The sequence below is a fragment of the Neomonachus schauinslandi genome, chromosome 11, assembly GCF_002201575.2.
Source record: "Neomonachus schauinslandi chromosome 11, ASM220157v2, whole genome shotgun sequence".
NCBI lineage: Eukaryota > Metazoa > Chordata > Mammalia > Carnivora > Phocidae > Neomonachus > Neomonachus schauinslandi.
Window position 1 is genome coordinate 53799127 of NC_058413.1, and position 22125 is coordinate 53821251.

Sequence of the window (22125 nt, forward strand, 5' to 3'; positions counted from 1 at the left end):
TTTTTTTTTTTTAAAGATTTTATTTGTTTGACAGAGAGAGACACAGTGAGAGAGGGAACACAAGCAGGGAGGAGTGGGAGAGGGAGAAGCAGGCTTCCTGCAGAGCAGGGAGCCTGATGCGGGGCTCGATCCCAGGACCCTGGGATCATGACCTGAGCCGAAGGCAGATGCTTAACGACTGAGCCACCCAGACGCCCCGAGATGTAGTACCTTCTTATAGGAATTGAGATAGTAGTTTGGCTGCCATTATAGAGAGGCCCACTTAATCAAGGGGCATAAACAAGATAGAAGCTTATTTCTCTTTCACATAAAAGTATAAGTTGGTATTCCAGCTTTTGGCTTTGTCACACTTACCATACTGTTTCTGTTTTATAGTTTTGAGATGGCTGCTCCCTCTTCAGCCACCATGTCCACATTCCATCAAGCAGGATGGAGAAAGGGAAAGTAGTGTGCATAAGCTCTTATCCCACTGGCCAGAACTTAGTCACATAACCATACCTAGCTGCAAGACTGCTTGGGAAATGTAATTTTTTATTATGAATGGTTATATACCCAGCTACAATGCAGCAGTTCTGTTATTTTTTTACTTTTATTTCTTTTTATTTTATTTTTTTAAAGATTTTATTTATTTATTCATGAGAGACAGAGAGAGAGAGGCAGAGGGAGAAGCAGGCTCCCAAGGAGCGGGGGGCCCGATGCGGGACTCGATCCCAGGACGCTGGGATCATGACCTGAGCCGAAGGCAGACGCTTAACCATCTGAGCCATCCAGGCCCCTTTTACTTTGATTTCTTTAATGATTCTTTCATGAATAAAGTTTGCCATCCATAGTTGCATTTCAGCAGTTATGTTATTAAAGGAGAAAGGGGGAATATATATTGAGGAAACTGGCAGGTTCTGCACACTTTCCTTAAAAGGAAAGACAGAGGTTAAGAGAAATGTTTTGGAATTAGGCACACCTGAATTAAAGATTCAGCTCTGATGATTACTAGTTGTGTGTCCTTGGGTACCTTCCTTAATTTTTCCAAGCCACAGTTTCCTTGGCTTTATATAGGAATTATATTTCCCAGTGTTGTTGTGAGAAGTAAGTTAAATAAGAGAATTTTAGGAACTTAGCAGTGTCTGAAACACAGAGCCCATAGGTGGTGATGATGATGATAGCATTAGTCTGTTTTTCACAATTCCATAGTATTCTATTTTCCTCCCTCAAAACATGCCATCTCCTTATAATTACTTGTTCTGTATAGGCCTTTCCTGATAGACTGTAAACATTAGTGAGCAGAGACAATGGCTGTCTTCTTTCCTATCATATCCCTAATCCTGACCCTGGTTTTGCTCATCACAGCAGTCAGTATTTGTTGAATAAATGCATACATGTGATTTAGAGTGGTGTATCTGGGGGAGGATTTGCTATGGGAACACAGAAGAGTGGTACCTAACTCAGCCTGAAAAATCAGGGAAGGATTCCTGTATGAGCATGAGCTGAGTCTTAAAAATAAATAGGAGTTGCTCACATTAAGCATGTGGGATGAAGAGTCAAAGGCTCTGCAAAGAGGGGGAACCTTCTGGGTGAAGGTGGGGAGACACTGACCCTGGAGATGCAATTGGGAAACTTTTAGCAGTCTTTTAATCCTGGAGTTTAAAGTGGGTACTAGGGGATGAGGGACCATGGAACTGAGAAGTAGGGAGGTCTAGATCAACCCTTTTTAAAAGATACTATGTATTAAGTAACGACTATATATCCTTAAAGTGTCTCTGCTTACTGCCCTTTCTACTGTACCCACCTGAGGTGGTTGCTCTTGGGTTCCCCCTAGGGAGTTAATCAGCGTGGTGCAGCGAGGTAGTTTGCATTGAACTTGCCATGGGAGGTGGACTGCTCTTTATGATTAAATTGCAATTTGTTTTTTCATGTGCGTCTCCTCTCTCTCTGAACTGTAAATTCCTTGAGGCCTGGGACTGTTTCTTTGGTGTCTTTCCTGAGTGGTTGAATCAGCACTTTGCATAAATGTTTCATTCTGTAAAGCATGACAATAGGATACCAGGAGCATGATTACCTCCAATTTATGGTAATACTGTCCTATTTGTGTACATTACTCAACCCTTTTTTTTTTTTAAATATTTTTATTAATTTATTTAACAGAGATAGAGAGCACAAGTAGGCAGAGCGGCAGACAGAGGGAGAGGGAGAAGCAGGCTCTCCGCCGAGCAGGGAGCCCCATGCGGGGCTCGATCCCAGGATCCTGGGATCATGACCTGAGCTGAAGGCAGCCGCTTAACTGACTGAGCCACCCAGGTGCCCCTCAACCCTTTTTTTTTTTAAAGTTACCATTTATTGAGTGACTGCTATATACCAGATGCCGTAACTACTATGTGCCAGGCTTTAAAGGCATTATTCTTTTTTTTTTTTTTTTTTAAGATTTTACTTATTTGACAGAGAGACACAGTGAGAGAGGGAACACAAGCAGGGGGAGTGGGAGAGGGAGAAGCAGTCAGGGAGCCCGATGCGGGGCTTGATCCCAGGACCCTGAGATCACGACCTGAGCCGAAGGCAGACGCTGAATGACTGAGCCACCTAGGCGACCCTGGCATTATTCCATTTTAAAGTATTATAGTACACTTATCACAATGAGCACTGAGTAATGTTTAGAATTGTTGAATCACTAGACTGTATACCTGAAACTAGTATTACACTGTATGTTAACTGTATTGGAATTGAAATAAAAAAACTTAATAAAAAAGAAAGTAAAAAAAAAAAGCATTATTTCATTTTATAATATTATAAATGGTATATTTTATTTAATCCTCAGATATCCTAGTTATTAAAGACCCTGTTTGAGGACTCTAAGACTCAGAGAGATTAAATGACTTGCCTAAATGGCTAGTAATTTCCAGAGCCGACATTTGAACCAAGGGTGGTCAGAATCCATCTGATGTCTATGCTATTTCCATTTCATATAAATTACCGTTTCAAGCTTAACAAGAACTTTAGGTGTTAAAGGGGAAGAAACTGACACATAGAGAGGTCATTCAATGTCATTTAGTGACTAAGCAGACAGGCTTTAAATCTGGCTTTTCTTTGGCTTCCATCTAAGTATAGTGCTTTGTGCAGTACCAGGCTGTGCCTCTTGGTCATCCCAGTCAGGGCCAGGCCTTCTGTCTAGTGATGTCTCTTGAGTGTGCCACATTGAGTTATAAACATAGTCACTTGATTTCTTTGCACCTTATAGCTCATTACGGACTGTTCGGAGTACCATCACCAAATCATTCAGGTCCTCGGGTGTCAATTTTTAAATTTTCATCACCAGAATTTCTGGAAGCTAAATATGCTGCAGGCATATCTGCCTTTTCACTTGAAGATTAGGATGATACTGTCCTTCCCAATTTTCCCACCCTGGAGAATGCCATCTTAGTGATAGGCAGACATTATCACTTCTGTAGAATCTAGAAGAGAGAGCCTGGGCTTGGGGCCACAGACCCAGCTTCCAGCCATAGCTAGACATAAAGTGGTTACCTTTGCCATTTCCTTACTATTGTGACCATAAACAAGTCACTTCCTCCTTTTGGGTCTCAACTTTCCCCTTGGGTAAAATTAGGGAGGGAAAGAAGGAAAGACTGTATTATCTCTAGGAACCCTTGCAGTTATAGCAGCCTGTGAGTCTAATCTGACTCCTTTCTCTGCTCTTTCCCAGCAAAGTTTCCCAGTAACCCTGGGCAAGTAATGTGCTTTCAGAGGACCTCAGTTTTCTCTCTGTAAAGTAGGGATAATAATATGGACATTTCTTTACAAAAGTGGTTTAGTAATTTATCCCATGGCCTATTTGGGGGATCATAGTGCAGTCCTACAGGGATCTAAGAATGGCCACCCTGGGCCATCACACACTGAATCCAGGTCAGTCACAGGAGTGCCAAAGTTTGATGGTGGACAGTAGTCCATCGTCCCCGCCACCTTTCTCCTAGCTTCCCTTCTCTTCCTGCCTGACTCTCCTCCATGTGCAGTCAAGGTGGCCTTCCCCAAACACAACCCTAGTCATGTACATGCTTTGCACAGATATCTTGAATAGCTCCCCATGGTGGTTATAAGGGCATGAACTCAGACAGTGGGGATAGAAAGGAGGGGACGGGTATGAGAAAGCTTGTACAGGTAAAATTATAGGAACCGGTGACTGATACTATATGCAGTCAAGCTCTTGCTGGCTATGCTGGCCCTGGCTCAGAACTGAAACATAATGTCACAATGGGCTCCTGATAATGTGGGGAGGTCCAGGCATGGCTAGGCTGACACAGAAAAGCAAGTGAGATGCCAAGAGGGATACTAGAATCAGTTTGTTTTGTTTTGTTCCCCTAAAGCGACACCTTTGAAGAGCCTTGGCATTTTCCCTGGTTATAAAAGCCTCCTAAAGGCTTTAGAGAAGCTCCTCCCTTCTCTGCTGGAAAATTTTAGCAGCTCCCCATTGCATTCCAACGTTAGCATTCTTCACAGCTTTGACTGCAGTGCTAAATGTCTTGATGAGAAATCTGCATTTGGCCACGAGTGTGGTATGCTCTGAAAAAGAGAGAGCCAAGCCCCTGTTCTTTGACAGTTGGTCTCTAGAGGTTGGCTTCTCACTCATAGCAAAGTCTAGGACCCTGGGGTGGCCACCACTGTTAAGAACTTTAGCAATGAGAAACTATAAGAGACTACGTAATAAAAGAGTGGGTAAGATCTTCATCATAAAGATAAGAAATCCAGAAACTATAAAGGCTATAAAAAAATTAGCAATGCAGAGGCTACAGTGGAAAAATCCCCTGCATTGGGGGTTAGAAGGTCTGGGTTTTAGTTCCTAGGATCTGTCTTGACTGGCTGTGTCACTCTGGGGGACATGTAAGTCCCTCCTCTAGATGGGAGTTAGGTTAGATTATTTCCAGTTGAGAAACTTTCTTGATCCTTATCTATGTTAGGTTAAATATTTATTTTCCCAGGCCTCATTTTTAACTTTTTACTGCAGCCTGCACAGGTTGATATGTAGTGAAATAATACAAAAGGGTAAAGTAGAAATAATTTGTCTATCTCTCAGTTCTTTTTTTTTTTTTTTTTAAAGGTTTCTTTATTTATTTGAGAGAGAGAGACAATATACAGATTTTCGTTCCAGGTCTAGGCTTGATTTCTACATAATATTATTCACGTGCATTCTCTCTACCTCTCAATTCTTAAAAGGAAGACTAAATAATTGCAGAATTTCTAAGCTAGGAGGGCTGGAAGAGATCTAATGCTGAGTTTCCTTGCAATTGATTTAAGATACTGATGAAAGCTAAGAATTCTTTCAGAAAAGTACGCACGCATGTAAAATTTTGCATATAAATTTTGGGGTTGATAGACCACTTGAAATCCCTCACTGGGTTCTAGATTAAGAATCTGTTATCTAGGGGCACCTGGGTAGCTCAGTCAGTTAAGCGACTGCCTTCGGCTTGGGTCATGATCTCAGGGTCCTGGGATCAAGCCCCACATTGGCCTCCCTCCTCTGCGGGAAGCCTGCTTCTCCCTCTCCCACTCCCCCTGCTTGTGTTCCCTTTCTCGCTGTCTCTCTCTCTGTCAAGTAAATAAATAAAATCTTTAAAAAAAAAAAAAGAATCTGTTATCTGGCATAACCCCACCAATTTGAAGATTGGGAAGGTGAGGGCCAGGGAGGGGGCTGAGTCTCGTAACAAGTTAATTGCAGAAGATAGTCACTTGTATTTGTCTTAAAGTAATGCCAGCAATATTCCCTCTCCTTTTGTTGGCTGATGTCACAGCCCAGAATGGCAAGGGAAGCTACCCATTCCTTCCCAGGGGAACTTCAGTTTGAAGGTAAGGTAACCTAAGAGAAAAATGGTAAACAAATTGATTTGAAAGACTGATTTCTTTGATATCAAGATGGGATGATTAGAATTTTTTTGTAATAACACTTTGATTTATTTTCTTTCTCCTTTTGTTTTCTGTTCAGCCCAAGAAGAAGAAGGGAAAAGTGGAAGTGAGACCCATTAATTTGGGGACAGATTATGAATATGGGATTTTAAACATTCACTTGACTGCATACGACATGGCCGTGGCAGAGAGTTATGCCCAATATGTTCACAACCTCTGCAACCATCTGTCCATTAAAGTTGAGGAAAGGTATGAAGGATGCCTTTGCATGGGATGTTCTTGGTGTGAATAGCATGCTCTGCTTTGTCATTGTTGTTAAATGAGGTTTTGAGACATAATTTACATTTAGTAAAATTCACCGTTTTTAGGCATATAGTTTACCACAATCAGAATATAGAACAGTTACACTAACTCCAAAATTTCCCCAGTGCCCAGGTGTAGTCATAATCCCTGGCAACCAACAATTGATTTTCTGTCCTGTTGTTTTAAGTCTCCAGAACATCATGTAAATGGAATCATACAGTGTGTAGCTTTTTGTGTCTGACCTCTTTCACTTAACATAATGTGTTTAAGATTCTTCCATGTTTTTGGAAATATTTTATTGCTGAGTAGTATTCCATTAAGTGATGGACCTTAATTGGCTTATCCATTCAGCAGTTGATATACATCTGCATTGCTTCCAGTTTATTGGTGATTATGAATAAAGCTGTCATAAGCATTCTCATGTATGTTTTGTGGGGCATATATCTTTTCTCCTGGATAGCTACCTAAGCCTGGGATTTGGGGGTTGTATGGTGACTGTATGTTTAACTTTATAAAAAACTGACATCTGGGGCGCCTGGGTGGCTCAGTCGTTAAGCGTCTGCCTCCGGCTCAGGTCATGATCCCAGGGTTCTGGGATCGAGCCCCACATCAGGCTCCCTGCTCAGCGGGAAGCCTGCTTCTCCCTCTCCCACTCCCTCTGCTTGTGTTCCCTCTCTCACTGTGTCTCTGTCAAAATAAATAAATAAAATAAAATAAAAAAAAAACAAAAAAAACCCCTGACATCTGTTTTCCAAAGTGGTTGCGCCATTTTGTTTTCCCACCAACAGTGTATGAGAGTTAAAGTAACTCCTTTTCCTGGTCAGCATTTGATATTGTCAGTTTTTTTTCTAAAGTTATTCTAATAGATATACAGTGGTATCTCGTAGTTTTTAATTTTCATTTCCCTAGTAAATAATGATTTTGAACATCTTTTCATATGCTTATTTGCCTTCTGTATATCTGCTTTGATGACATGTCCAAGTCTTTTGTCCATTTTTAAAATTGGGTTGTTTGTTTTCTTATTATTGAATTATGAAAATTCTTTTTCTATTTTTGGATACCAGTTTTTTTTTCTGTATGTCTTTTGCAAATATTTTCTCCCTGTCTTTGACTTACCTTGTCATCTTCTTAGCTGAGTCCTTTGGAGGGCAGACTTTTTTAAGTTTGATGAAGTTCAGTTTATCAATTTTTTCTTTTATCGTTCATACTTTTGGTGTTCTATCTAAGAAAACTTTGTCTAACTCAAGATCACAAAGATATTCTTCTGTGTTTTCTTCTAGAAGTTCTATAGTTTTAAGTTTTACCTTTAGGTCCATGATCCATTTTTGACTTTGGGGGGCGGTTTTTGTATATGGTGTGAGATATGGGTCAAAGTTCTTTCTTTTCTTTTTTTTCTTCTTATAAATATCCAGTTGTTCCATTTATATTCATTTATTGAGAATATTTTCTATCTTTATCAAATTGTCTTAGCACTTTTTGAAAGTCAGTTAACCATGTATATGTGGGTCTATTTCTGGACTCTATTCTATTGTGGTGATTCAGGTATCAATGCTGATACCATATACCAAGTGTCTTGATTACTATAGCTTGATTACTGAAACTACAACTTTGTTCGTTTTTTTTTTTTAGCAAAATTATTTTGGCTATTCTAGGTCCTTTGGCTTTCTATAAAAATTTTAGAATTAGTTTTTTGATTTCTACATAAAGGAACCTGATGGAATTTTATTAGGATTATGTTCAGTCTGTAGGTCAATTTGAAGAGAATTGACATCGATTTTGATTCCCCTGATCCATTAACAAGGCATATCTCCCCATTTATTTAGGGTTTCTTTGCCTGCTCTGCTTTTCATTTACTCTTTGGATTTGCTGGAAAACTGTAGGGGAGGAGAACTAACACTTCCTGGCTAGCTACTCCAGGCCAGGCACTTTATATATCTTATCTCAGTGTTTCAGAAAGTGTGGGATGCCCTGTAGTTTGCTTTAAATAACATTAAATCACATGGTGAGAAATTTCTTCCCTTTTTAACTCTCATTCAACCTAATTATGTCAAGGAGAAATTCTTTGTGTGGTTGTGGTAATGCCACTCTAGCACTTCCTAATCTTCATAACAGAGAAGGGACCTGAGACTCAGAGTCTTTGGCTCTAGCTAGAATTTTACAACATTACTTTGTTTTCTTTTCATTGTACTTTTTTTTTTTTTCTTTAAGTAAGCTCTAGGCCCAACGTGGGGCTTGAACTCACAACCCTGAGATCAAGAGTCGTGTGTTCTACTGACAGCCATCCAGGCACCCCCACTGTACTTTTTAAAAAAGATTTCTCTTGATGGCAGCTGATACTGGTGATATAAAGTCAGGCTTATTGAGATACAATTTACCTTTATTAAAATTCACCCTTTTAGTGAACAATTTTCTGTGCGTTTTCACAAATGCACACAGTAAATACCATCATACTCAAGATATAGAACTTTACATTATCCCAAGAAGTTCCCTCCTGCCTTTGTAGTTAATCCCTCCCCTACCCCCAGTCCCTCACAAACAGATCTGTTTTCTGTCCCTATAGTTTTGCCTTTTCCAGAACGCGATGTAAGTGGAGTTATACAGTATTTTTCCTTTTGAGTCTGGCTTCTTTCACTTGGATAATATATTTGAGACTCATTTCTTTTGTTGCCTGTATCAAGTAGTTTGTTCCTTTTCCTTGCTGATTAGCATTTCATTGAATGGATGTATGTTTGTTTATCTGTTCAATGGTTGAAGGCCATTTGTGTTATTTCCAGTTTTTGGCAGTTATAAATAAAGCCACTATAAACATGTACAGGTTTTTGTGAGAACATAAGTTTTCATTTCTCTATGTAATTGCTGGGTCGAATGGTAAGTGCAGTGGATTTTTAAATTTATAAGAACCTGCCAAACTGGGCACCTGGGTGGCTCAGTTGGTTAAGCGACTGCCTTCGGCTCAGGTCATGATCCTGGACTCCCGGGATCGAGTCCCGCATCAGGCTTCCTGCTCGGCGGGGAGCCTGCTTCTCTCCCTCTGACCCTCCCCCTCTCATGTGCTCTCTCATTCTCTCTCTCTCAAATAAATAATAAAAAATAAAATCTAAGAACCTGCCAAACTGTTTTCCAAAGTGGCTATATATACCGTTTTCTTTCTCATCAGCAACATGAATTCCAATTGCTCTACAAAAAGTTTTTTTTTAATTAACTTTTTAAGTGAATTGATTTAAAGAAAAATATTTAATAAATAATCATTTGGGTGGTTTGTCATTGTGGCAAGGTAATACATGGCACAGTATGTGAATATGGCAAGATTTATACTTTCTTACTGATTAGATAGTAGTATGTTCCCATTTTACAGATGAGGAAACCAAGGCTCAGAAAGCCCAAAAGTCACAGAACCAGTAAGTGGCCTAGATTTAACCCATTTCTGCCTGACTCCAGGATTTTTAATTATAGGGGGTCTTATTTTAAGTCCGTAAGTGAAATTTGAACTTTTAAACCTTTATAACTTAGTGTAACTGTGCTAAACATGCTGTCTAGAAGATTGGATAATAAGCTGTGACTTTAGCTCTCACAGCTGATAGTACTTCAGTTGTTTTAGGACGAAAGATGTGCTTTATCTTTTTGTGATGCCCCAGAGAGTTGGTTGCTCTTTCAGCACTTGACACACACTTCTATCATGTCACTTAGTGCTCTGGGCTATAATAATCTATTCATGTGTCAGCTCCCCTCCCCACTGACTAGTGGGAACTGTGTTCTTTTTTTTTTTTTTTTTTATTTCTTTAGCATCTAACGCAAGACCTGCCACATGGGGGACATTAAGCCATTGTTGAAAGAATGACAGGCTCTTGAATATGACTGCATGATCCAATTGTGTGGTATACATGGGATGCATTTCCTAAAGTTTAATGAAAGTGCTTTAATTAAAATCAATTAAAAAACTACTGATTGAGCCTTTTCCTGCTATGTGGTAGATATTGTACTAGATAGACATCCTGACTGGAGGAGACTAAGGAGAATGTCCCTGATTTCAGGGAGTGTGTGTGTGTGTATACAGCATAATGTGCAAGGTGGTAAGTGAAGGATAAAGTGCAATGTCAGTTCAAGGAGGCTGAATAGCATAATAATTTAGAGCGATGCTTCCTCAAAGTGCCACTCTGCAAAGATATCAGAAGCTTATGCCAAAAGTACATTAGTGCTTTGCTCCCTTCATCAAAAAAGTCTCACTATTGAAAAAAAATGTCTGCTGAATTAAATAGCATGTTTAGTGACTGTTGCCTGCTTCTTACCTTGTCTCGGACTGATAACAAGCAGTTTGTTCACCAGCAACTTGTCTATGGACCATAACAAATGGTTATGAGTACAGGCTCTGGAATCAAACTGCCTATGTTCAAATTCTAGTTCTACCAGCTAGTGGCAGCATGACCTTGGTAAATTCTGAACCTCAGTTTCCTCATCTATATAATGGGGATGATCATTTTCTTATTCCTTTAAGTTCTGAAAATTAAACAAGATAGTATATGATAGCACTTAGCAGAGAGACTGGAACATTGCAAACGCCCTGTAAATTATATTGTTATTAATAATTAATGAGAAGTTTTTTTGTTTTTGTTTTTGTTTTTAGCTGGCAGGGGTTAGGGGTAGCTTTTGTGGTGGCAAAGAGGCATTAAATGTCATTTACAGAATGTTATCATGCCTCCAGTAGGTCAGCTCCCTGGAATAGTGCTTTGAAGTTTCAAAAGGACTTCTTAAAAGGTGCTGTTTTTTTTGTTTGTTTTTGTTTTTAAAGATTTTATTTATTTGAGAGAGAGAGACACAGTGAGAGAGGGAACACAAGCAGGGGGAGTGGGAGAGGGAGAAGCAGGCTTCCCACTGAGCAGGGAGCCTGATGCGGGGCTTGATCCCAGGACCCTGGGATCATGACCCGAGCCGAAGGCAGACACTTAACGACTGAGCCACCCGGGTGCCCCAATTGTTATTAATATAATAGAAGCTTGCCTATGGTCATACATCTAATAAATGGCAAGGTCTGGATTTGAACTCACTATTTTTCAAATTCTCAATTCCCCGTAATTGGTTCTCCACACAGCTTTCGGTGTGATCTTTCTAGAATGGAAATACGATCAGGTTACTACCATGCCTTAAAATCCTTCTATGGCTTCCCATTCCTTTAGGATCAGAGTTAAAGTTCCTCACATGGCTTGCTAGGTGCCTGATGGCCTGGGCTTGCTTCTCTTGCCTTAACTCATATTTCCCTTTCCCTCTTCCTCTCCCTACAGTTAAAGTGGGGCTTATCCCTTTCCACCTCAGGACCTATGCATATGCTTGCTCTCTAAAGCTTAGAATACTCTTTCCCCTTTACATAACTAACCCCTGCTTTTTTCTTAGGCTTCATATTGGATGTCAGTTCTTCAGAGGACCTCATTAAATTAGGTCTTTATGTTATATATTGAGGAGAAGTAAAGATTATATAATTTCCCTTTCATAGCGCTCATTCCTTGCCCTCGTAATTACTTGACGATTAGTGGTCTTCCTTCTTAGACTCTAAGATCTATAAGGCAAGGACTGTTTCTGTCTTCATTAACAGTTTAATCCTGAGACCTTGCCCAGTACCTGACACATAGTAAGCACTGAATAAATATTCACTGACTTGGATTGAGTTCCAATAGTCATGGACATGATTCCTAGAACAGCAGAATGAATGATGTGCTGCTTTTTGCCTCTTCTCTGCTCTTTGCTCCAAATAGCACAAAGCCTAAAGAGATGTTCATTTTCAGCAACTCACTGCCCTGCATTGATTGAGGTTTTCAGACCATCGTATTGTTAGGCATTCTCGCTGCCCAGCTTTTCAGAGATGAAATGATTTTCTTTTCTTCTGATTTTCATTTCATCATGATCCATTTTTCCTCTGGGAGTGGCAGGGTAGGGCTCTGACCTTGAGATGGAATTGGGCAGGGGAGCGGTGTGCTGGCTTTTGTTCTGTAAACGGTCTGCACTGCTGCAGCTGCAGCTCACCCAGGAGGGGAGAGGAAGAAGCCTATCCTGCAGGTCTCTTAATTTGCCTGCCTCCCTTGCTGAGCAGCTGCCTGGAGATGGAGATCTTACTCATCTGGGAGCAGCTTCCCAGCCTGAAGCTGATCTAGCCCCTGTGCTTTGTGGAGAATAAAAGCATCGCTCAGCATCACTCTCTGTAAGGCTACTCTTTTTTTTTTTTTTCCTTTTTCTTGAAGTCCACTTATATTGTTTAAAATGGAGGTACAGGGGTGCCTGGGTGGCTCAGTCGGTTAAGCCTCCCACTCTTGATTTCGGCTCAGATCGTGGTCTGGGGTCGTGATATGGTGCCCTGCATGGGAATCCGTGCTCAGGGCTCAGCCAGGGAGTCTGCATGAGGCTCTCTCTCCCTCTCTCCCTCCCCCTCTCCCTCTGCCCTTCCCGGCCCCCACTCATGCAAATGCATGCTTGGTCTCTGTCTCTCTCTTTCAAAAATAAATAAATCTTAAAAAAAAGTAAAATGGAGGTATGATTTATATTTACTAGCGTCCACAGATTTTAAGTTCCCTAGCACGCCAGCAGTCTCCCTTGTGTCCTGTCCCAGGTAGTACTTCCCGAAGGTAGCATTATTTTGTCATTTTAGATTGACTTTTGACACTGAGTTATTTCATTTCTTCCCTTCTGTTTTTCCTGTCTAATCATCCAAGTAATGTTTATTGCAGAAAATTTGTAAAGTACAGAAAAGTGTAGACACTAAAGAAAATTTACCTATATTCTTAACTACTCAAAGGCCTATTCTACTTTGAAATGAACAGAGTTCCCAGTATTCTTTATCAAACTATGTCTGGCTTTTCTGTTAGTTCTCTTTGAGGGCCTCTCGTGCCTTTGTAGATCTGCTTCACTTTTTGGAATGCTCTCCAGGCAAACACCTATATGTTTATTTTTAACATCTTGATAAAAGCCTATCTTGCCTGTGAAGTCTTCTCTGAGCCCCCTTTCTCTCTCTTGTCCCTGTAATATTCAGTACATGCCTATTATTGCCTTTGTCTTACTGTAGTGAAGATGTTTGTCTCTCCAAAACACTCTTAGCGGGCTCCTTTAAAGCACAGGCTGCATATTGCCCACCAGCATGCCTAGGACAGAACAGGCTTTCAGTAAATGTTTGTTGAATGAATGAATGAATGAATGAATGAATGAGTGAATGAACAAATCAAAGACATCTTGCTAGTAAGTGTTGAAGAATAAAATGCATGCTCAGTGGCACGAATGGACAATTCCCACTTCAGTCAGTCAGTCTTATCTGCAGAATGTCAAGAAAGAAAAATAGCATTTTAGAGTGCTTTTTACTTTCCTGAAAGCTTTACATAGTTATTTTATTTGCTCTTCCATAACAAGTCTGTGAATGTGTCCTTATTTATGTAGGGAAGTTATTACCAAATTTGAATTGGAAGAGGAGGTCAGAGATTGTGCTGGAAAGTGGGAAAGAATGTTATTTAGGGAGGTTACCTGGAAGAGTCTGTAATACCTAGCATTTAGTGTTTTTTTTTAAGATTTTATTTATTTGACAGAGAGCGACACAGCAAGAGAGGGAACACAAGCAGGGAGAGTGGGAGGGGGAGAGGCAGGCTTCCCGCGGAGCAGGGAGCCTGATGCGGGGCTCCATCCCAGGACCCTGGGATCATGACCTGAGCCGAAGGCAGACGCTTAACAACTGAGCCACCCAGGCGCCCCTAGCATTTACTCTTTGTAAGAGCAAGGGAACTGGCATTTGTAGGCATATTATGCCAGGCAAATTGCTTATGTAATTTCACTTAATCATTACAACAACCTTATGAACTAGGTATTATTATCCTTATTATCTCCATTTTGTAGCTAAAGAATCTGAGACTCAAAAGCTGAATTAATTTGTCCGGGGTTGAATAGGTATTAAGTGGCAGAGCCAATATTTAAATCCAGGACTGACTGTTGTGTCTCTAGTCCATTTTCCATTATATCCATTATTCATTTCGTAGAGGGCCATGGCCCTTGCTATCAATTGATGAAGCTTTGTGTGACATGAAAATTCAGGAATTCTACTGTTGTTATTTCATTTATCTTCATTTTGGTGAACTTTCTGATAAGACAAACACAGCACTAGTACCTCATTTCTGTGTAGCCATCGATCCTATCTCATCACCATGCCTGATCTTCACACGTCTATTGATAGAGACCTAGATTGTAATCCTCTTTATTCTGGAAGAAACTGAGGTCCAGAGAGACAAGTAATTTGCCTTAGTAAATATTGCTAATAAGACACAGGGCTGAGATTTGACCTCAAATCCAGTGTTCTTTTCATGGCTATGAAGCTGATCATAGCAAGCACAGTCTCTACAACAGTATTTCTCAAGCTGGGGACATTTAACAGTGTCTGGAGACAATTTTTTTTTATTTTTAAAGATTTTATTTATTTATTGGAGAGAGAGAGAGTGAGAGAGAGCATGAGAGGGGAAAGGGTCAGAGGAAGAAGCAGACTCCCCACCGAGCGGGGAGCCTGACATGGGACTCGATCCTGGGACTCCAGGATCATGACCTGAGCCGAAGGCAGTCGCTTAACCAACTGAGCCACCCAGGCACCCGAGACAATTTTTTTTTAAAGATTTTATTTACTTATTTGACAGAGAGACAGAGAGAGCATGAGCAGGGGGAGGGGCGGAGGGAGGGGGAAAAGCAGCCTTCCCAGTGAGTGCAAAACCCAAGGCAGGGCCAATCCCAGGACCCTGAGATCATGACCTGAGCTGAAGTCAGACGCTTAACCGACTGAGCCACCCAGGTGCCCCTGGAGATAATTTTTATTGTTACCACGTCGGAGGGTACTACTGGCATCTTGTGGGTAGAGTTTAGGAATACATAGGCCAGCCCCCCAAAACAAAGAATTATTTGGTCTAAAATGTTAATAGTGCTGATGTTGAGAAATCTTGCTCTTTGAAAACAGTTGGGTTTCATGCCTTATTTCTCACGAAGAGGTGAAATACCCAAGGTTAGCCTCCAAAGTGATGACACTGATTCTTTTAGAATTGGCTTTTCTTTAGTAGCAGCAAATAAGTTATTCATCACCAGATTTTATTCAGTGTTGTGTCAGGCAAGAACTAGGGATGCAGAAAGGCATTAGACATGGTCTGCCCCCTCAGGGAGTTTAGAGGCTTCTGGAGAAGGTTTAGGAGGAGCTGGTTCCTTCCCCCTGGCTGCAGATGAAGAGCCCTAGATTCCAGGAGCTACTGCATTGAGGAAGTGGCTGTACTCAGGGACTCCCCTGATGGAAGTGGCGCTGCTGACTTAAGGGAGCCTCCTTCACAGCCCCCTCTTCCTTCCCACAGTTACGCTATGCCCACCAAAACCATGGAGGTGTTGCGGCTGCAGGACCAAGGCAGCAAAATGCTCCTGGACTCAGTTCTTACCACCCATGAGCGAGTGGTTCAGGTAGGTACTCTGGGAGAACCTTGAAACATACTTGCCTCTCCTGGTTTTTCTGCCTCTTTTTTCTCCTTCTACCAGGCCCTTCTTTTCCTCTTGGCTGCCCCTTGAATGATGATGTTCTTTAGGGTTTAGTTCTTGATCCCTCCATCTCTCCATATGTGATACCTTCCCTCTATGCAATTTCATTCATTTCCCAGGCCTCAATGACCATCATTATATTCTGACAACCCCCTAACACATATCTCCTAGTCCTGATGGGTTATAATATACTGATAACCACTACATGTACATCTCCAATCCTGACCTTTTGGTTTAGCTTCAAACCTGATATCCACTTGTTTATTGGACTTCTCCACTAGGATATTCCACAGGTGTCTTACACTCAGCATATATAAAACTAATTGTAGAAGAACTGATGTTTTTCTTTTTCTATAATCCTCCCCACCTTTGAGTCTAATGTTTAACCCTTCTTTGTCCTCTGATATCCATTCATGCACCTGCTGAGAGCAAAACCCCTCAGTGGCTTCACCTTTAAATCTAGCTGTGGTTTCTGTTGTTTTACTGCAGAGACAGATGGATGACAACCACATTACCATGAGGGTGCCCAGAGTTATTAAAAATTCACACTTAATATCACCCCTTTTTATAACAGCTTTATCGAGAGTTTATTCATATACAATTTACTCTTTTCAAGTGTACAATTAAATGGGTTTTAATATATTCACAGTTGTGCAGCCATCACCACAATCAATTTTTGGACAATTTCATCACCCCAAAAAGAAACTACCCATTTACAGTCACTCCTCTTTCCCCATTCCCCTAGCTTTTTTTTTTTTTTTTTTTAAAGATTTTATTTATTTATTTGAGAGAGAGAGAATGAGAGACAGAGAGCATGAGAGGCAGGAGGGTCAGAGGGAGAAGCAGACTCCCCGCTGAGCAGGGAGCCCGATGCGGGACTCGATCCCGGGACTCCAGAATCACGACCTGGGCCGAAGGCAGTCGCTCAACCAACTGAGCCACCCAGGCGCCCCCCATTCCCCTAGCTTTTGACGACCACTAATCTCTTTCTGCCTCTGTGATTTTACCTCTTTGGGACATTTAAATGGAATTGTACAATATATGGCCTTTTAGGTCTTGCTTCTTCCACTTAGTGTGTTTTCAGGGTTTATCCACGTTGTAGCACGTGTCAGTGCTTCATTCCTTTTTATTGCCAAATAATATTCTAACATATGGACATCACCCCATTTAGATCCACTCAAGAAGTATATCAGCAAGATAATGAAAGGAATGTTAAGGTAGTAACACCTTAAATCTATGCTAACTTTAAAAATAATTAAGTACTGGGGTGCCTGGATGGCTCAGTTGGTTAAGTGCTCAGCTCTTGGGGCACCTGGGTGCCTCAGTTGGTTGAGCGACTGCCTTCGGCTCAGGTCATGATCCTGGAGTCCCAGGATCGAGTCCCGCATCGGGCTCCCTGCTCAGCAGGGAGTCTGCTTCTCCCTCTGACCCTCCTCCCTCTCATGCTCTCTCTCATTCTCTCTCTCTCAAATAAATAAATAAAATCTTAAAAAAAAAAAAAAAGGGCTCAGCTCTTGATCTCAGTTTGGGTCTTGATCTCGGGGTTGTGAGTTTAAGCCCTGCATCTGGCTCCACACAGTGTGGAGCCTACTTTTTTTTTTTTTTTTAAGATTTTATTTATTTGAGAGAGAGTGTATGCACATGCGTATGGGGGGAGGGGCAGAGGGAAAGGGAGAAGCAAACTCCCTGCTGAGCAGGGAGCCTGCCCAGGTGGGGCTTGATCCCAGGACCCTGGGATCATGACCTGACCCAAAGGCAGACTCTTAACCCACTGAGCTACCCAGGCGCCCCTGAGCGCGGAGCCTACTTAAAAAAAATAAGTAAGTAACTACTTAACAATCTAGTTTTTAAAATATCAGAAATAAATTATTTGGGGGGCACTTCCTGCTCTGCAGGAAGCCTGCTTCTCCCTCTCCCACTCCCCCTGCTTGTGTTCCCTCTCTCGCTGTGTCTCTCTCTGTCAAATAAATAGATAAAATCTTAAAAAAATAAATAAATAAATAATTTGGGATACAGATCTTAAAGATCTAACTTGCCACTCAGGCCCACAGGATAAAGTTTGGACTCTTTAGTGCCTAAATACTTTTATGATTCTCTTCCTGGTTTTCCTCTTCTCACCCCATTCGTTGTAGCGACACATGGAACTAGTTTTAATTCCGTAGTATGGTGCTATGCATCCACATTTTACTGAATATTGTTTCCTCTGCCTTGAAAACCCTCCATACTACTGCTGAATTCTCCCAGTTTACTCCTGTTTTTCTTCAAGACTCCACCTAGAAGTTACCTTTTTTGGAGGCTGTCTTTGCCCGCCCCCAAGTTAGGTAGAGATTTCTCTTGTGGGTTCCTGTAGCCCCCTGCATGTCCTTCTACCACACATCTGATTCACCTCTGGATTCTCTGCACAGGGTCTGACACCAGTCAGGTCTATGTGGGTAAATCTGAGTTGAATCAGAAAGTCGTCCTGGACTTAATACCTCTTGGTCCGGTTTTGACATCTGTTGTCTACAGGGGCAGATATTGGCCATGACTATGTCGGCAAGCAGACCCCTTGACTGATGGCAAGAGAAATCCTGTAGAGGCTGGGCTCTGAAACCAGCTCTGTGCGTTAATCCTCCACCCACAGGCCCTATAGCTCTGCTGAAGCTGACATTTGAGCCCATGCCATGTCTGCCCAATCACCTGGCTTTCACTACCCTCTCTCAGAGCATCTCCTTTCTTTTTGCAGATCAGCGGTTTGAATGCTACATTTGCAGAGATTTTTTTGGAAATAATCCAAAGCAATCTTCCCGAAGGAGTCAGATTGTCAGTGAAGGAGGTAGGTGCTAGTTTGAGAAGAGACCCCCCTTGTGGCCTACCTGTGCTCAAAATATGGATAAGAGCATCTGGCTTTAGAAACAAGACAGAAATGTGGGTAATAAACAGGAAAGCTGTGCAGACCAGTATTACCGTGATCATTTTCCTGGCCCTTCCAGTGCATCAGTGCTGATGGGTATGGACCACAGGAGTTGAACTCCATCACAGTATCCCGAGGTTAGGGGTGAGCCCGTAATTGTGTATAGAAAGAACATGATTCAAGAGTACATACAGTGTAATTAATCAGAACACAAATATGGAAATGTACTTTAAAGAGGACTTTTCTGGATCTTCAAGGCTTGACTGTAGCCTGACTGGGAAAAGAATGCCAATCAGAAGGAAGTTTGGCATAGAAAACTTGGAAAACATTAGGAACCTCAGCCTAAATACTGAGTATTTGGGTTCGTTTGCCGAGGCAAGCCTTGTTGTGACACAGATCCATCAGGTCATTTTAGACTGATGCCATTTGCTGCATCCAGCTCTCCTTGTTCTGAGCCCATGCTTATTAATCCTCTTCTTGTTTTTTGGGTTTCACATAGATCTGTATACAGGAGAAAATGTGCTGGCAATGCTGATTTAAATATTCCATTCCCTAGGTCTGTTATTTCCGATTGTAGACGGAGAATTTGGGCATTCTCTCTCTTTAAGTGCTTCTAATGAGATACTCCTAGCATTTGACATTCATTCCTTATGTGTCCGTCTTCTCTCACCAGACTCTTGAGTTCACTTAAGGCAGGGAGAAAGTCCGATTCAGAATCCTTGGTACCTAATACAAGTCTGGTGTATAGTAGATACTCAATAAAAGTTAGTTGAATCTGAATCATTCTCTACAGAACTGGCTGATGGATTTTTTTTTTTATGCTGTGTATGTTTGAATAACTGAAAGCTCTGCAGTAATTTCCCCTTATTTTCTTTTTCTTCTCCCCAGCACTCTGAAGAAGACTTCAAGGGCAGGTTCAAAGCTCGGCCAGAACTGGAAGAACTGTTGGCCAAGTTGAACTAGCTCATTGCAGACCCTTTCATGTCAGGACTGGTGATATTGAGTGCCAAACGGAAGATCTTCCTGAGTGGTCAAAGTTAAGCAGAAGACCCTGACCTTTAGATATCATAACTACCCATCCCTATTAGCCAGGAATGCCTCCTCTCTTGTATGGAGAAGTGCTTGCCAATTGTCACCACTTTCCTTTGAGCCAACCTAAGACATCCTCCATCTAATAAAAATCTGCAGCTGATGGGCATGTGAGAAGTCAGTCCATCCTGTGGATTATCTTTTTTTTTTTTTTTTTTTAAGATTTTATTTTTAAGTAATCTCTACACCCGTTGTAGGGCTTGAACTCACAACCCCAAGATCAAGAGTCATATTCCACCCACTGAGCCAGCCAGGCACCCCTGTGGAGTATCTTTAAGGGATTATATTTTCTCTTTAGCACAGAAGCATGTTTCCCTTCAGTATATTCCCAATTAGAGTGATTTCATCCTTTCAAGCAAGCTGGCATCGAGTCTTTTAGCGAAATAGAGGATCATAACATAAGTAAACCCCCTATGGATAGAAGGCATAGGGATGGAGATTTTGGCTTTGTATATGAAAAAAACTCTTCAGATAGAATCAGGGTCTGGCTGTAGTGAAAATACTGCTTTGTGGGTAGTGAGTGACTCGTCATATCCAGGCAGATGTTACATAACTGCTATTTAGGGTTACCTGGAATGAGTTTAAGCAAAGAATTAAGGTTGATCTTGGTCAGAGGTCAGAAAACTCCTGCTCGGGGCACCTGGGTGGCTCAGTCGTTAAGCGTCTGCCTTCAGCTCAGGTCATGATCCCAGGGTCCTGGGATCGAGCCCCGCATCGGGCTCCCTGCTCAGCAGGAAGCCTGCTTCTCCCTCTCCCACTCCCCCTGCTTGTGTTCCCTCTCTTGCTGTGTTTCTCTCTGTCAAATAAATAAATCTTTAAAAAAAAAAAAGAAAAGAAAACTCCTGCTTGTGAGCCTAGTTCCACTGACTGCCTGCTTGTTTTTTTTTAAAGTAATTTACTGGGGTGAAATTCACAAACCACAAAATTAACCATTTTAAAGCAGACAGTTCAGTGGTATTTAATACATTCACAGTGTTGTACAACTACCACCTATATTTAGTTCTAAAACCACATTGCCTGTTTATTGGAACAGAGCCATGGTTGTTCACTTACATATAGTCTAGGGCTGCTTTCACACTGGCAGAGTAGTTATGACATAGACCGTAAAACCAAAACATTCATCATGTGTCCTTTATAAAAATAGTTTGTCAGACCCTGATCTAAGTCACTGGTTCTCAAAACTGAAGTGTACATCAGAATCACCTGGGGGGCTTTTTAAACACAAATTTTTGAACTCCACCTCCATTTTTTCTGATTTAGGAGATTTTGAGTGAGGGCCTAGAATTTGCATTTCTTACATGTTCTCAGGTGATGCTGATGCTCATGCGACTGGTCCAAGGTTACCTCTTTGAGAACCACTAGTCTAAGTGACCTCTAATGTTTTTCCTATTTTGAGCATTAGTGAGTTCATACTTTTGTACATAATAGTGATCATTTATTGAGCTAGACTCTGTGCAAGGTACTTTGTGAGCTCTAATCCTTACACCAGTCTTTTAGGGTGTATATATGAGTGTGCATGTGGGTGGGTATCTGTGTGTGTGAAAAGGTTATGTGTAAGTGCGTTTGAGTATCTGAGTATGTATCTCACATTTACTGAGCCCTCATTATGCTATGTACTTTATAAAAATTATCCTTGAGGTTGCTGGTATTATTCCAGTTTTACAGATGGAAAAACCGAGGTTTGGAGAGATAAAGAGACTTCCTTCTCCTGAAGGGTCACATAACTAGTAAGTGGCAGATCTTTCTCTCCCGTACTCCACTGCTGCTGTGGGGTACCCCTACATAGAGGTCTTTGGGAGCCCAGAGCATTCTTAGCATTGCATGTACTTTTCTAAAACTCAACAGTTTCAGTCCTGAAGTTATTTTGGTTTCTTTGCCTTGGTCTCTAAAAGCAACAAGAGGAAACTCAGATTTCCTTCTAAGGTATACCACTAAGGGAGAGCTGTCAAGATAGCAGGTGCCTTCACTTAAAATGCTTCTCTGAATTGACACTGAAGGTTCAGCAGGCCACTACTTCCAAGTGAAGCCCAATGGGAGTGTGGGCAGAATTTTTCACGTGAGGACTAGTATTTTGGTTGTAGAATTACTCATTGCTGAGTCTCCTTTAGGGAAGATAAAAAAGTTGCTAATGGATGAGCATAATTTGGGGGGATATATAGTGACAGGAAGATAAAGATGAATAAACAGATGTTTACAAATACATACACACAGCCCCCATACCATATGGACTCTATTTAGGAACGTGGAAAATACCATTATTTTCATTTCCCACTTTTCCTTGTTAGTGATTTGTGGAAGCAGGACACAGGATTTCATAAATTGACAAGACACTAGAGCTGAAGAACATTAGGACCTAGCTAGCCCGATCCTCTCTTTTAGCAATAGGTTAGAGACCCAGGAAAAGGAGTGCTTTTACCCAAGGTCACAGCACACCTCATTGG

General features: G+C 41.4%; 1 protein-coding gene across 1 annotated transcript in view; it reads left to right on the plus strand.

Annotated features, from left to right (window-relative positions):
• MRPL48 (mitochondrial ribosomal protein L48) overlaps positions 1-19787 on the plus strand; it is a 50752-nt gene extending 30965 nt beyond the window's left edge. The window contains exons 5-8 of the mRNA XM_021704639.1: positions 5960-6129; positions 15525-15627; positions 18428-18517; positions 19484-19787. Of these exons, the coding sequence (XP_021560314.1) occupies positions 5960-6129; positions 15525-15627; positions 18428-18517; positions 19484-19558 (438 nt within the window). The 3' untranslated portion in view covers positions 19559-19787. The remainder of the gene's footprint in view (positions 1-5959; positions 6130-15524; positions 15628-18427; positions 18518-19483) is intronic.
• The last annotated feature ends 2338 nt before the right edge of the window (positions 19788-22125 follow it).